We start from the raw sequence: 14,982 nt of genomic DNA on the forward strand, positions 1-14,982 counted from the left end.
GGAGTGGAGCCCTGTCTGATCTCAAAGCCTGAGCCTTTCCAGAAGGAACTCGAAGGCCCTGCCAGGTGGAAGAAACCGCACCATTCTCTCCTCCAAAAGGAATGATGATCAAACAAGCCCACCTCCGTTCTAACTCCGGCAGATTAATCTGCATATAATGACTGATGAATTAATTAACTCTTTGCTCAGTTGCCTTAGCAACTGGTTTCTTTTAGAATTTGGCTGAGTTACAGAGCCTAAAGCAACAGTATTCCTTGTGATAGGATGTCAGCTTGTGTATGAAATTAAACAGAACATGAACTCCTCTGATCACAGGTGGGAACTGTGTTCCTTTCTCTGCAAAGTTGGAATGGCTCTTCCTGAAGCTGGCAGGCTGTTGAACAGGATGGCAGCCCAGTGTCTGTATTTGCCATTTGTGGTTTGTTTATTTTGTCTTTAAATAGGAACCATTTGATGAACTTAAACTACAGGTAAATTAAAGACTGACATTCAGAAGGGAGACTCTGAGTGCAGACAAACCCCAAACCACTGAGTGTATGAGTGACAGGACAGAGCGGATGGAGAGATGTATCGAGGGGTTGCTGAGAACCAGGATTTTCAGGAGGGAGGTGATGTACAAATACGAATGGGGAAAGGCAAGAAGCCTGTGGGGTGGACGGGGGGGGGTTGCAGCAATCGGAATTCCTATAGTATGTACCTACGTGTTTGTGATTATGTGCACCTGTGTGTGTGTGCGCACAGACATTCCCTCATTCTGTCTCTGAAAAGACCCAGACATGAGACACACCAGTATCAGTGAGCGCACCCAGTGCCCGGATGTGGTCCTCAGTATCACCTACCACCAAAAGGAGCCAGGGTGCCTCCGAGAAGCAGCAGATCCCAGGGTGCGGGTGGGTGTGGGGGGCACTACAAGATAAACCTGGGATGTGGTTAAGCCAGAAAGTAGAAAACCGCTTTAAAATATTGGTGGCAGGTCATGAGAACACAAGAGCCAGACTGAAGGAGCTTTCATCTGGTCAAATCTGGGATGATTTCAGCACCAAAATATTTAAGTACAGCAGTCACTTTTTTTTTTAATTTTATTTTTTATTTTTAGGGGGGAGGTAATTAGGCTTGCTTGTTTTATTTATTTTTGGAGGAGGTACTGGGGATTGAACCCAGGACCTTGTGTATGCTCAGCATGCACTCTACTACTTGAGCTATACCCTCCCCGCCCCAGCAGTGACTTCTAAGCCACTGAAAAGTACAGGCATACCACTTGTCCACGCTGGTAACAAGCAGGTAAGTAAGTAAAGGGGTGGGGGGAGGGACCCACCATCAGTCACCCCGAAACAAGAACCACTCTCACTCAGTTCTTCCGTCCCTTGCCTTCCTCCTTGCTGCCTACTTGGGCTGTTTACGTGGAGTTTATCGTCGGTCTCCCCAAGTCTTTATGGGCCGCACGTCTGGTGTCCCCCAAGGAGTCAGGACTCACACTCTCAGGCTGTGGGTTCTGTTAAGGATTATTCTTTATCCCGAGGACGCGGGAAGTCAGAGTTGTCAGAAGCAGGGCAGTGCCTGGGAGTTTTACGGGGGAACTGATCACGTAGGCGTCAGGAAGCCTGTGTCTGCTCCAGGACAGAGGTGATGGTCACAGCAGTGCAGGGTGGACAGGTGCCCAACCTGTCCCGGGATGCACAGAATCACCCGAGCACACAAGTCCTCCTGGGCTTGGAGGTTCTCTAACACAAACACTTACTCCTAGAAGAGAAAAAAGGGACCACACAGAGGAGGGGCCGCTTTCACTGCCACTGGAGAATGCTGCCGCGTGCAGATGTGTGCAGGTAAGGGCCTCGCCAGCGGGGCGCCCCTCCGGGCCCAGCTCCGCCACCGGCCGGGCACCTGTCACTTTCACCTCTCGCCCAGCACCACCATTCACACCTGGAGCGCGGTACAAGCTGGTTTCCCGACTCAACCCCCGGGTGGTCGGTGGGGACCGAGTGTCCGGGCACAGCGCCGCCCGTCAACTCCGAGGCAGCACCACCTGGCGGCCGCCGGAGGAACGACCGGCCGAGAGCGGCTCCCGAGCCTCCCGACGCCCTGGGTCCCGCCGGGCTGGTACCCACCCACCCGCTCCGCATCCTTCCCCGCGGCTTCTCTCTCCCTTTCTGTTCGCTATTTCTCTTACGTCAGCTAATCAGAGAACAGAAAGTGCCTACTTCAAAATTCCCAGCATCCCCTGCCCATTTCCTCCCTCCCGTCTTCCCAAGGCCCCTCCCTCTTTTCCACCCCCCGACGTCCCTGTAATTCTGTTACTGCTGATAAATCGTCGCGTTCATCATCCATCATCCGGTTCTGCTGACTCAACAGTGCCGTTGATATAAAGGTGTTTCAAGTATACCGACGTCTTAAGTTGTTTAGAAAATTACACACGTTCCCCCTAAGTTTGTAAATGTTGGTAAGATTTGTATTTACAAACTTGGAATTAAGACTCTTGACATTGCTAAACTACAAGGCAATTACGATGATAAAAACAGAGGCAAAACCAACACTGTTCATTACTGAACAGATATCCTGAAGGTTAGGACAGACTTACGTGTGGTTACGAACAGAAGCCTCTAGCATCCAGAATAGTTGAGAAATTACAACACAATAATAGAAAGACAAATAACCCAATTAAAAAAGGAGCAAAGTATCTGAATAGACCTTTCTCCGAGGAAGATACACAAGTGGCCAGTCAGCACACAGAAAGACGCTCCACAGCAGTCACCAGGGAAATGCGAGTCAAAAGCAAAGTGGATACCATTTCACACCCACTAGGGTGGCTGTGACAAAAAATAAAAGAGAGACAGTAACAAGTGTTGACGAGGATGTGGAAAAATCAGAACCCTCACATGTTGCTGGTGGAAATGAAAAACCACCCAGCTGCTTTTGGACAACAGTCCGGTGGTTCCTCAAAAAGTTAAACATTGAGTTACCATATGATCCAGCAATTCCACTACAGATGCATGCTCAAGAGAAGCGAAAACACATGTCCAGATGGTAACTTGCAAGTGAACATTCATGGCAGCATTATTCATAACAGCTAAAAGGTGAAAACATCCCAAATGTCCACCAACTAAACAAATGTAAATAAAATGTGGCCATTCCATGCAGGGAACTATTATTTGTCCTTAAAAAATGAAGTACGGACCCACATCACATGGATGAAAACACTGTGCTAAGTGGAAGGAGCCAGGCATAGAAGACTACACATGTATGACTATTTATGTGAAATGTCCAGAACAATTCCATAAAGTCAGAAAATAGATTAGTGGCTGTCAGGGGTGGGGAGGGACGCAGCGAGGAGTCACTGCTAACAGGTGGGGGGCTTCCTTTTGGAAAGACGAAAATGTTCTGGAATTAGGTAGTGGTGATGGTTCCACAATCCTGTGACTACACTAAAAACCTACCAAGTTGTACAGTTTTTTAAAAAGGCGAACTTCATGGTCCGTGAATTATATTTCATCGAAGAAATAAAGAACAGAAGGCAATCCTTCTGGGTTGGAATTTCCATGTTCTCATCTCTGTTTTGTCAGAGATAACTTCCCATTTATTTTATGGCAGACTTGGTCAAGTGTCCAGGGAGACAGGGGTGAATCAGTGTGGACATGACCCTCGTAGGATGTAGTCTGATCATGGACTTCAACTTCTGGATGTCTACAGGTAAAAAGGGATTCTAAGGTAAACACAAGGTCCTGCTGTACAGCACAGGGAACCATGTTCAATACCTTGTAATAACCTGAAATGAAAAAGGACATGAAAAGAAATATACGTATATACGTATGACTGAATCACTGTGCTGTGCACCTGAAATTAACAACATTGCAAACTGAGTACACTTCAATAAAAATAAAAAGGCATTTTAAGGGAGTTACACATAAAATGAGTGGAGACCAGGGGCAGCTGTGATGGAACAGGTGGAGGTGTCTGGTGGTGGCTCCTGGGAAAAGGAGTGTTTACAGAAAGGGTGGGGGGAACGAAAACCTGAGCCTCACTTACTTTTGTGATTTTGTGTAGCTGCTGGTCCCAGAGGAGCCCCTCAAAAGTCCCACATTCCGGCTGTCCCTTTAGGTGATACCTGGGCTTTGCCCCGTCACCGTAAGTTCCTGGGCAGAACATGCCAGTGGAGACCGCAAACAGAAACGGACGGCAGCTCGCCGATGCGGACATCCAGATTTGACCACAAGCTGTGCTCACCAGCCCCAGGGCCGGCCTCCTCTTTGTGGCCACCGGCCCAGGGGCCCAGGGAATCAGACCACTCCCTCCAGCAACGGGTCCAGCCAGCCGGACAATAACCCCTCTGACGCTTGGCCCCGCGTGTCCACGACCTGGCTGGTAATTGACGGCTTCCCTGAGTTCACCCCCGCCTCCAACTTAGGCCCAACCAGAAGAGGGCAAATGATGCACCCATACCAGCCAGACAGGACGCCCCAAACCCAGTGAGCCCGCCTGTAGCCTCCTGAAGTCAGTGGCCTCCACGCAGGGCCTTGGCCTGTTCCCTTCCGTGGTCTTTGTTGATTTCCATGCAGAGCCAGCTGAAGGCTCCCCTTTCCCCTAAAAGCTTTCCCACCAGGTCTGGGACGGTGGCCGATGCCCTGGATAGCCAGTCTCCGCCCCTCTTTGGGTGGTCCTCGGTTGCCCGCTGCGCTCGCAGAAAGAGCTGCACGTGTGTGCGCGCGGTGGACGCTCGTGGCTGATAATTGCTCCTGGTGGGCGTGAAGGACGAGGTCTTCGTGTTGCGCAGCCGCCCACGCGCAGGTCCACGGCCGCCGCAGAGACCTGGGGTACAGGCCCGGCCCCTCCTCCGAGCTCTCACCTCTCGGCCCCGCCCTGGGAGGGCGCTTCAGGGGGGATGCAGGGAAGAGGACAGGGGGCCGGAGGCTCTGACAGGCAGCTTGCGGTCGCCGTGGAAAGTCCGTCCACCTCGCAGATGCGTTCCTGGATCCCGACCAGGCGCAGCTGCGTTCGCCTCTCCCCCCCCCCAGCTCCACCTGGCACCGGGGGGCACACTTGTTACGATGGTGGAATAATCACACCATCACGCCACGTCCTGAGTTTATGCCAGGGCTCACTCTGGGTGCTGGACCATCTGCGGGGTGTGGACAAATGTGTAATGACGTGTATCCAACACAGCAGGGTCACACAGTATTTCCCCTGCCCTAAAATTCCTCTGTGCCTGGCCCCCCTCAGTGAGGGGATTTTAAAATAATTAAAAGTGGGACAACTTTCACATCACCCTAAATACGATGAGAGTTATTGTTTCAGCTGAAAGGGTCTAATTCTCTTTTTTTCCCTTCTTTTTTCAGTAAAAGAGCTTGTTTCATTTTGAAACCAAACAACCAATCAAAAAAAAAAAAAACAAAAAAACAAACCCTAAGTATTAATACATTTAGGCATGAGGTAAATTATTCTGGGTGCTGTGAGGCACAATTTTTTTCTTTTTTGAGTTTTGTTAAATTTAATGGAGGCACTGGGGATGGAACCCAGGACCTCGTGCACGCTAAGCATGCGCCCACCACCCTCCCCGCTCCTGGTGGTCACTTCGTGTCCTGAGCTGATCTTAGACCGTGGTCATTGGGTCTCACCATTGAAGGTGCTTATGCTTGTAAACTTCACAGCCTGAGTTAGCTAGAGAATTTGCTGAATCTTTCGGGTCTTGGCTCCACTGAAAAATCTGCTTGCCGTTGAAGAATTTCACCCTAAATTACAAACATGTCTGACAGTGTCAACAGGAAGTTACCGTGTGGAGGGCCCGAGGTTGGGTCCACACATCTGAGTGCTTAAACAGCAGACTCAGGACCAGTGCCCAACAAGCCAGTGCCTCACGAAATTGGGTAATCCCTGTCCCAGCCTCTTACCTGTCACCAGAGGCAACACCATCATAGCTGTGAAGTGCCATTCATGTCCTTCCAAACTGCTTCCACGAGATCCAGTTTGAAAGGTGTGGCCACAGCTGCTCTGTCCTGTTACAGCCCAAGTCGCCCCCAAAACAGGCCCCATGACGGCCCCACGTTTCCGCATCCTTTTCAGGCGTCAGGCTCCTGCCCCTGCCGCTCCGTGACCCGGGATCTGCTGGATTCCTTTTCCTCATCATCCTGGAGCTCCCGTCTTCCCGAGACCCCCTCCCACCCGGGCGTCTCCCAGCTCCTTTGTTCTTCCTTTCTTCCTCTTCTGGAAGGCTGGGGCCTGCATTCTTCTGCCCCAGGCCCTCCTCTCTTCTCATTCTGCATGGTCCCCGGGGTGGCTGCCCACTTGCCTAGGACCCATTCCCGGTGGCTTCCACTGCTCAGCAAGTTCCCCGAGCTCTGGACGCATGGGGGACGCCACCTGCTTCCCAGATGAGCCCACTGGACTCTCCTGGCATCTGGTCCCCAGCATGCCCCAGTGCGGTCACTGCTCTCTCCTCACATCACTGCCTCTTCCTCTTCGATGCCTTGCTTTGGGGGGTGCAATCACCATTCTACCTCGGCTGGAAAACTGAGAGTTCACGAGACTCCTCCCCTCCACCCCGCCCTGCTCACTTCCTCCTCTGTGTCTTCTGCCTGGACATTTGCCACCATCTCCACCTGGCCCTGCAGCCAACCACCAGCTCTGGCAGTGACACCGGGGTGCCTGGGTCCGTGACAGGGTAGCCATGGGGCCTGGAACAGAATTCGCCTTTTAAGGCTGTGTGATCTCATGTTACCCCTGAGTTTACAATTCAGAGTCCTGGTATCATGGAGAGAAGTGTTCAGCAGAAGCTCAGGGACCACGCTGACTCAGGCTTACCACGTGCTAAACTCTGCACTAGGCAAGTTCCATCCCTTCTTCCAATTCGTTTCACTTAATCCTCTCTAAGCGTGTGGCTACCAGATTATTACTGGTGATGGAGACAAGGTCAGAGAGGCTTACCCAGGGCCATGTAGCCACTAAATGGGGGTCCTGGGACTTCAAATAAGGCCTGTTTGACGCCAATGTTTATAACCACCAAACTCCTTCTGCATCTTTTAGTGGGTCATAAGTACATCCCCAAGTTTCTAGAGTATTCATAAAATTACTGTCCATTCCAGTGACACACTGAACTACCAGGGGTTGACATCCAGCTTGAGTCCCTTTTCAGGGCCAGTAATAACCATCCCTACAAACAAATGGTTTGCAAGTTGCTCTGGACTGAACTATGTCCCCTTGAAGTTCATATGTTGAAGACTTCTTCCCTGGTGGACTGCACTTGGAGATAGGGACTTTAGGAGGCAATTAAGGTTAAGTGAAGCCATAAGGGGGGCCCTGTAGGGTTGCTAACCTCGTAAGACGAGAAACACAGCCCAGAGCTTTCTCTTTTCACTGTGCGAGGAAACATCAGGAGGGGGCTGGCCAGCCAGGAAGAGGGCTCTCCACCGACACCAAACACTGCAGGGCCTCGGTCTTGGATGCTCCAGCCTCTGGAATGTCTGTTGTTCAAGCCAGGCAGCCCGTGGGGACCTGTCACCGCAGGCTGAGCAGAGACACCGATTGAGGAGTGCACCTTCGACAGAGTTCACAGGTCAAAGAACAGCCTGGATTCCTGGGACGAAACTCGCCTCCTGGCAAACAATGGCAGCTCGGAGTCCACAAGGTTGCAGGTGACAGATGACACACTACAACGAGGAGAAGGTGTCCCCGAAACGCCACACTGCTCTGCACCCTCCTCTGAGGCGGTGGGCAAGTGTGTGTGTGAGTTTGGAAAAGCTAAGGCGCAGCTGAAGCATGTGACGTTTCTCCTGACTTTAAAAGCCACGGTGTCCTGGGAGGCGGGGGCAAGATGGAGGCTCTGGGGAGCACACACAGCTCACGTGACCACCTGACTCGAGCACCGCCATCCTGGACGCTGTACGCAGTACCATTAATTAAGGAAAAAAAGGACACTTATCTGAAAAAAAAGTGATCAAAACCCCCCAGGTGGAGAACATTCTGGTTTCCTGTGACGGCACAAAGTACGTCCACTCAGAGGCATTGGGTGGAGGTCACGCCAGAGTTCCGTTTCCACCAACAGCCAAATACAAGGGAAAGGCAGCAACTGTCCCAGACAGATCGCTTCCTTCTCGAAAGACGTATTCCTGGCGGAGAAGTACCAAACACACAGGAAAACAGCAGGAAATAACTGAAGAAAGCAAAAAGCAGGAATCCTACCCACAGCTGGCCATTTTTGAGTTGAACCATTACCTGGAAAAAGCAGCTATCAAACGAATCATTTTCCAACCAAAATGTGCTGAACGGGAACTGACAGTGCTGGCTGTATGTGTTCACAGGTTAAATCTTTTGAACCCGCGCCCAGTCTTGTCAACTGTGCTTTTGCTGCTGTTGGCCTGGGGCTGCCACCCCTGGGGTCCAGCGTCTGGCCTGAGGAAGTGTCCCTGTGGCTTGGGAGACGTCCCAGGTGAGACCTGGAGGTCCCAGGTGAGGCTTGGTGGCCCCTGGATGGTACCAGGCAAGCAGATTGTGTTTTATTAATTTGAGCCAATTGTTAAACGTAAGGTGGTTTCAGAGGAAAATGGGCATCTCCCTCTTATTCTGGAAATCCAAGACCTGGCCACACTGGGCCTCCATTCTCACAAGACAATAGCTGGATGAAGTGAGGAAGCAGCTGCCCGTTAGACGGACATCTGGTCTGGACCGAAGGCCCACCTGGTACAACAGTCTGGGCTGCACTGTTGATGCCACTGGTTGGAAGACACAGGGCACTTTCCGCTGAGCCTGTGAGTCATGGGACTCAACGTCACATCAGATGTTACGCTGGACACAAGCTGCATCACGCTGTGACGGTGTCTTTAAAGGGACAGTCTTGAACATGTGTTTTGAGAAACTGCTCACTGTTCCAGTCTTCAGATCTTACCTCTCAGGACCTTTTCACAGAATCATGTTTAAAAAGCTTTATATAAAATATCAAACTCTTCTGCTTCACAGATCCTTTTAGATATTTCTGTCCAGCCGCACGATTACATTAAGACAACATCATGCTGCCAGAACTCTAGACCTAATTTATTTCTCTCCTATTTCTTGAGAGCACAATTCTTTTTAACAGAAATTTGGCTGGAGTAATTTCTAATTGATTTTCTTCCAGAAAAATATGTGGCTTGGTGATAGACTTTGAACACCTGTATATCTGAAACCTATGTTCCCCTCACACAGACACAGCGGTTAACGAGGTATGAAGTTCTAGGATTGCCAGCCTGTATTTTCATACCTCTGGAAACACTGCTCTGTCCTGTTCCAGGCGCTGGCATCGTGGGTGAGACCTCTGCTTCTGACGTGTCCTCTTCCCTTTCAGGTAACCGGTTCCTTGAGTTATATATTTTTCGTTCGTTTCTCAGGAAAAATGTCTCATTATGGCAGAATTCAGACCTTTCACCAGGATACAGCAGCTAGGCCTGTGCTGCTTCAGTTACTCATTCTCGTGACGGTGAGCCCTTCCAAACTGAAGTATAGTTGGTTTAAAATGTGTTAACTTCTGGTGCACAACATAGTGATTCACTTACACATATACATATATATAGATTCCTCTTCACATTCTTTTCCACTACAGGTTACTACAAGGGACTGAATACAGTTCCCTGTGCTCCACAGTATAAACTTGTTTACCTACGTTATATATAGTAGTTAGTACCTGCAAATCCTGAACTCCCAGTGCATCCCTTCCCATCCCCTCTCCCCTTCTGGTAACCGTAAGTTTGTTTCCTATGTCCGTGCATCTGTTCCTGTTTTGTAAATAAGTTCACTTGTGTCATTTTAAAAGATTCCACGTATAAATGAGGCCATATGGTATTTTTCCTTTCTTTTTCTGGCTTACTTGGTATGATAATCTCTGGGTCCATCATGTTGCTGAAAATGGCATGATTTTATTCTTTTTTAAGGCTGAGTTGTATTTCATTGTATAAATATACCACAACTTTTTCATCCAGTCATCTGTCCATGGGAACTTTGGTTGCATCCACGTCTTGGCTATTGCAAACAGTGCAGCCATGAACATCGGGGTGCATGTATTTACAATGGTCTCATTCATTTATAAGCAGGGATCTTCCTCCATTCGTGGACAGGGCTCTTTGGGCACAGCAGGGCACAGAACTCAACAACTATTCTTTTTTATTGTTTGTGGGGAAGGGGGAGGTAATTAGGTTTACTTATTTCATTACTGTTTTATTTATTTATTTTTAACATTTTTAAAATTGAGTTATAGGCAGTTTACAATGCTGTGTCAAATTCCAGTGTAGAGCACAGTTTTTCAGTCCTACATGAACATGCATATATTCACTGTCACATTGTTTTCACCGTGAGCTACCACAAGATCTGGGATATACCTCCCTGTGCTGTACCGTGTAAGCTTGTTTATCTATTCTGCATATACCAGTCGGTATCTACAAATTTCGAACTCCCCTTCTGGGGGTGGGAAGGGATTTTTTATTGTAATGGAGGGACTGGGGCCTGAACCCAGGACCTCGTGCATGCGAAGCATGCGCTCTACCCCTGAGCTCTACCCTCTCCCCTATTCTGTTTAATACCTCACAAAATTGGGTTAAGAGCCCACCTTTCTGGGGGGGCTTCAACTTGAAAAGCAAGCGAGTAGCGTCGGGAACCTCTCACGGGGTCCGCTCCGAGAGAGCGGCCGCAGGGCCCGCAGGCCGGACTGCAGCGCCGGCTGCCGCCGCGCACCGGCCCGCGCGCACGTGGCGCAGGCGGACGGCTCCGCGCGGGGCTCTCGCGCCAGCGAGCGCCTTCTCCTCGCGGGACAAGCCCCACCCACCCCGACCCCGCTCTCCCGCGCTCGCGAAACGAGGCGCGCGCAGCCTGAGGAGAGGGGGCGAGGCTCAGCCGCGCCCCGGGCCGCACGCTGTGGGAGCGAACCCACGGAGGCCGCGCGCTCACGGGGAGCCTCGTCAGTCAGGCCTGAGTGAGCGAGCGGCCCGAGCGCCAGGTGCGGAAAGGCGCATCATCCCGGGCGGGCGGCGCGGCCGCGGCCCAGTCACCTCAGGGAGCGCCCTCAGGGTAAGAAGCGCTCCGCAGCCCCGGGACCACCCCGCGGAGCCCCGTGCGCCCGGCCGCGCGCCCCCTCAATCTGGCTCGGCCCCCCCCACGCGCCCTGTTCTCGTGCGCCTGGCCCCGCCCCCATGCACCCCTGGTCCCGCGCTCCTGCACCCCAGTTCCGTGAGCCCCGCCCCGCGACCCCCGCACCCCGGTTCCGCGCGCCCCGCACCCACCGAGCAGCAGCAGCCGGTGCGTCCGCCGCAGGTCGCGCTTCTGCTCGCGGAGCCGCCGGTCGATGCTCCTGCTGACCCGCCGGGCCTCGCGCTCCTCCGCGAGCAGCCGTTCCGTGTACCGCCGCCTTTCCTGCGGCGGGTCTCGCGCTGTCCCTGCTCCCGCTGGGGTCCGGGTCAGGGGCCGGTCCGGGGTCGGGTCCGGGCCGGACCGCTCGCCCTCCGCGGGCGGCTCCGGGTCCCCGAAGAGCAGCGGCCGGAGGCTGTAGCACAGACCCATGTGGGCGCGGGACGCGGGCACGGGCGCAGGGCTCAGGCCGGGGCCCCCGCCGACGGGCGGGAGGGGGCTGCACGGGGACCCAGCGCGGCGCTGCGGCCCGCGGGCTTTGGGGCAGGGGTGCGGCGGGCCCCCGGCCCCTCAACGCCCCCGAGGGCCATTCTGCGCTCTCCGCTGCTGCAGGGGGCGGCGGCCGCCTCGGCCGGAGATCACCTGACCACGCGGACCTCCGGCCGGACGCACCTCCGCGGCCCGGCCCCCAATACAGTTAAGTACCGCCGCCCCGCCCGCCTCCTTACCGTAAATACCGCCGCCCGGCCTCGTTGCCGTAAGTCCCGCCTTCTGCTCTCTTACTGTAAACACCGCCGCTCGGCCCGGCCCCCTCTACCGTAAGTACCGCCGCCCAGCCGTGCGCACAGCTGTGTACAGTGTGGCAGGGGTCGTGCCCGGAGCTATCTTGTTTTTTTATTTTTACATTTTTTATTGCATTACAGTCAATTTACAGTGTTGTGTCAATTTCCAGTGTAGAGCACAATTTTTCTGTTACACATGAACATACATACATTCATTGTCAACATTTTTTTTCTGCTGTGAGCTACCACAAGATCTTGTATGTATTTCCCTGTGCTGTATGTTTATCTATTCTACATATGCCTCTCAGTATCTACAAATTTTGAACTCCCAGTCTATCCCTTCCCACCCCCTGCCCCCTTGGCAACCACAAGTTTGTATTCTATGCCTATGAGTCTGTTTGTTTTGTATTTATGTTCTTTTTTTTTTTAGACTCCACATATGAACGATCTCATATGGTATTTTTCTTTCTCTTTCTTGCTTACTTCACTTAGAATGACATTCTCCAGGGACATCCATGTTGCTGCAAATGGCGTTATGTTGTCATTTTTATGGCTGAATAGTATTCCATTGTATAAATATACCGTATCTTCTTAACCCAGTCATCTGTTGATGGACATTTAGGCTATTTCCATGTCTTGGCTATTGTAAGTAGTGCTGCTGTGAACATTGGGGTGCAGGTGTCTTTTTGAAATAGGGTTCCTTCTGGATTTATGCCCAGGATCGGGATTCCTGGGTCATATGGAAAGTCTATTCCTAGTCTTTTGAGGAATCTCCATACTGTTTTCCACAGTGGCTGCACCAAACTACATTCCCCTAGCAGTGCAGGAGGGTTCCCTTTTCTCCACAGCATCTCCAACATTTGTCATTTGTGGATTTTTGAATGATGGCCATTGTGGCTGCTGTGAGGTGATACCTCATCGTAGTTTTGATTTGCATTTCTCTGATAATTAGTGATATTGAGCATGTTTTCATGTACCTATTGGTCATTTGTATTTCTTCATTGGAGAATTACTTGTTTAGATCTTCTGCCCATTTTTGGATTGAGTTTTTTTTTCTTATTAAGTTGTATGAGCTGTTTATATATTCTGGAGATCAAGCCTTTGTCAGTTTCATGTTTTGCAAATATTTTCTCCCATTCTGTAGGTTGTCGTTTTGTTTTGCTTTGCTTATGGTTTCCTTTGCTGTGCAAAAAGCTTATAAGTTTAGTTAGGTCCCATTTGTTTATTCTTGCTTTTATTTCTACTGCTTGGGTAGACTGCCCTAGGAGAGCATTGCTGAGATGTTTGTGAGATAATGTTTTGCCTATGTTTTCTTCTAGGAGGTTTATCCTGTCTTGTCTTATGTTTAAGTCTTTGATCCATTTTGAGTTTATTTTTGTGTGTGGAGTGACTGATGTTTAACATCTACTATCAGACTCTTAACTTCCCATAGCTCTTTTCCTTTGGTTCTTGTTCAGACATTTATGGCTATAACCTACATTGATCTGAAAATATAAGACCATCCTGTCCTTGTTGAGTGGGGACCCATTTTTCCTTGCCTCTGTGAGGATATCAGTGAGAATATTTTGACATTTTCTCATTCTTGAATTTATTTCCTCCAGGTTTCTTTCCATGTGTTTGTTTCATTCTATCTCTTTGCCTTCGAACTATCTGGCCATCCTTTGAACTCAGAGCGTGTTGAAAGCCCTGTGCGCGGGGGCATGACTGCTCCACACCCTTGTCTTCCCTGCAGTGTGATGTGGCCCCAGCTGAGTATCTGTGGGCGGCTTATCTTGGGTGTTCAGATTCTCCAGAGAAGTTGCCTCCATGTTTTTGCCCAGAGGGTCTCAGCCGGAGCCTGGGCCCCTGCTTCTGACAGCTGAGTTGAGGGGCTCATAGTTCAGGGCACAAACTTTGTTAATCCCTCTATTTTTAGTAACATAATCTGTCTCCTCCAGAGAACCCGGCTCTGGGTCTCTGCCAGTCCGGGTGAGGGGCCACTGTGCACCTTGTGGAGTCGGGGAGGGGACTTTACGGCTTCACTGTGATCCCCATTTCTGGGTCTCTCCGTCTGTGGTGTCTGATATATTCCTGTGTGGTTGGGAGTCCAGGGACAGATTTAGGTCCCCCTTCTGGGACATCGTGCCTGCACTGCTCTCCTAGGATACAACTCTTGGGCCTGTGATGGCTGTTCCAATAGATCCATCTACTTTCTGGCTTCCAAAATCTGGTTCGTTTTCCTCTCCCCTGCAATCTTTTTCTTTTTAGGTTTATTTCAGTCTGGTGGGGGTCTGCTAAGCAGCCTTGGTCAGCTTTGAAGCACACACCAAAAGGAAGAGGTGTCAGCCATTCCTTCTGTGTCTCTCGGATCACAAACTCTGCATCTAGTGTTCTCATGTAAAGGAGGCCCGATTGTGCCCCGCCCCTCCAAGAAAAGACTGCTGTCTCGGGAATGTTAGTCAAACAGGACGGCCCCCTTTGGTACCAAGACCTGTGAAGTGGCGGAGGCAATCCAGGCTGGCTTTTGTCTTGACGACAGACTCACTGCCGGAGGGCTAGTTGGGTTCATCCAGAAATAGCACAATCGCCTGCCTGTAAATCAGATTTACGGAGCCAAGATCTTAGGCCTTCGCACGGCTCTGTGTGCGGTGGTTACCACGGATGCCGCCTCCAGCGGGCATTTACTGGTGGCGGCTCCGTAAGCTCTGGAATTGGGCACCAGTGGTGGGGTGGGGGAGCGGGGGTGGGGGGCGAAGTCGTTTTCTACCTTCCAGATAGTCCTCAAGGCTCCTTCTTTGTATGAGAACCTGTTAAGTCTCAGACTGTGCTTTGCAGCTGACCAGGAAGCTGCAAAGAAAGGAACAGCGGCCTCATCTTCTCGCGGCCAGACCTGCAGACGTTTCACCGTCCATCCATTTCCTGTCTTTCCTGTGGGTGTCTCTGCCCCCATCAGAGGCTGCCCCCCTTCCGTCATTCCCTCTTGCTCTCAAGCATTTGCTTTCCCTGCAGGCATCTCGCCTCTTTCTATGGAAATGTTCCCTGGAGGAGCTCCGGGCCAGGTCCCTCTTCAAGCCCCTTCCCCTGGCACCTGCGGTGACCCTTGTCCAGGCAGCAGGGGCCTGGGTGCTGCTGCACCCGCCAGGCACGT

General features: G+C 51.4%; 1 protein-coding gene and 1 long non-coding RNA gene across 4 annotated transcripts in view; one reads left to right on the top strand and one right to left on the bottom strand.

Annotated features, from left to right (window-relative positions):
* The window catches only part of GNAL (G protein subunit alpha L), a 71,342-nt gene extending 59,491 nt beyond the window's left edge, over positions 1-11,851 (bottom strand). Inside the window, exon 1 of one of the 3 annotated variants that reach the window (XM_032467346.1) lies at positions 11,229-11,851. In XM_032467346.1, coding sequence (XP_032323237.1) covers positions 11,229-11,505 — 277 coding nt within the window. In that variant the 5' untranslated portion in view covers positions 11,506-11,851. The remainder of the gene's footprint in view (positions 1-11,228) is intronic. The other 2 variants (XM_032467350.1, XM_032467351.1) reach the window with 2 other exon arrangements.
* LOC116659592 overlaps positions 10,518-14,982 on the top strand; it is a 188,601-nt gene continuing 184,136 nt past the window's right edge. The window contains exon 1 of the long non-coding RNA XR_004314941.1: positions 10,518-11,016. This is a non-coding gene — a long non-coding RNA (uncharacterized LOC116659592). The remainder of the gene's footprint in view (positions 11,017-14,982) is intronic.

This window comes from Camelus ferus, chromosome 24, assembly GCF_009834535.1.
Source record: "Camelus ferus isolate YT-003-E chromosome 24, BCGSAC_Cfer_1.0, whole genome shotgun sequence".
Classification (NCBI taxonomy): domain Eukaryota; kingdom Metazoa; phylum Chordata; class Mammalia; order Artiodactyla; family Camelidae; genus Camelus; species Camelus ferus.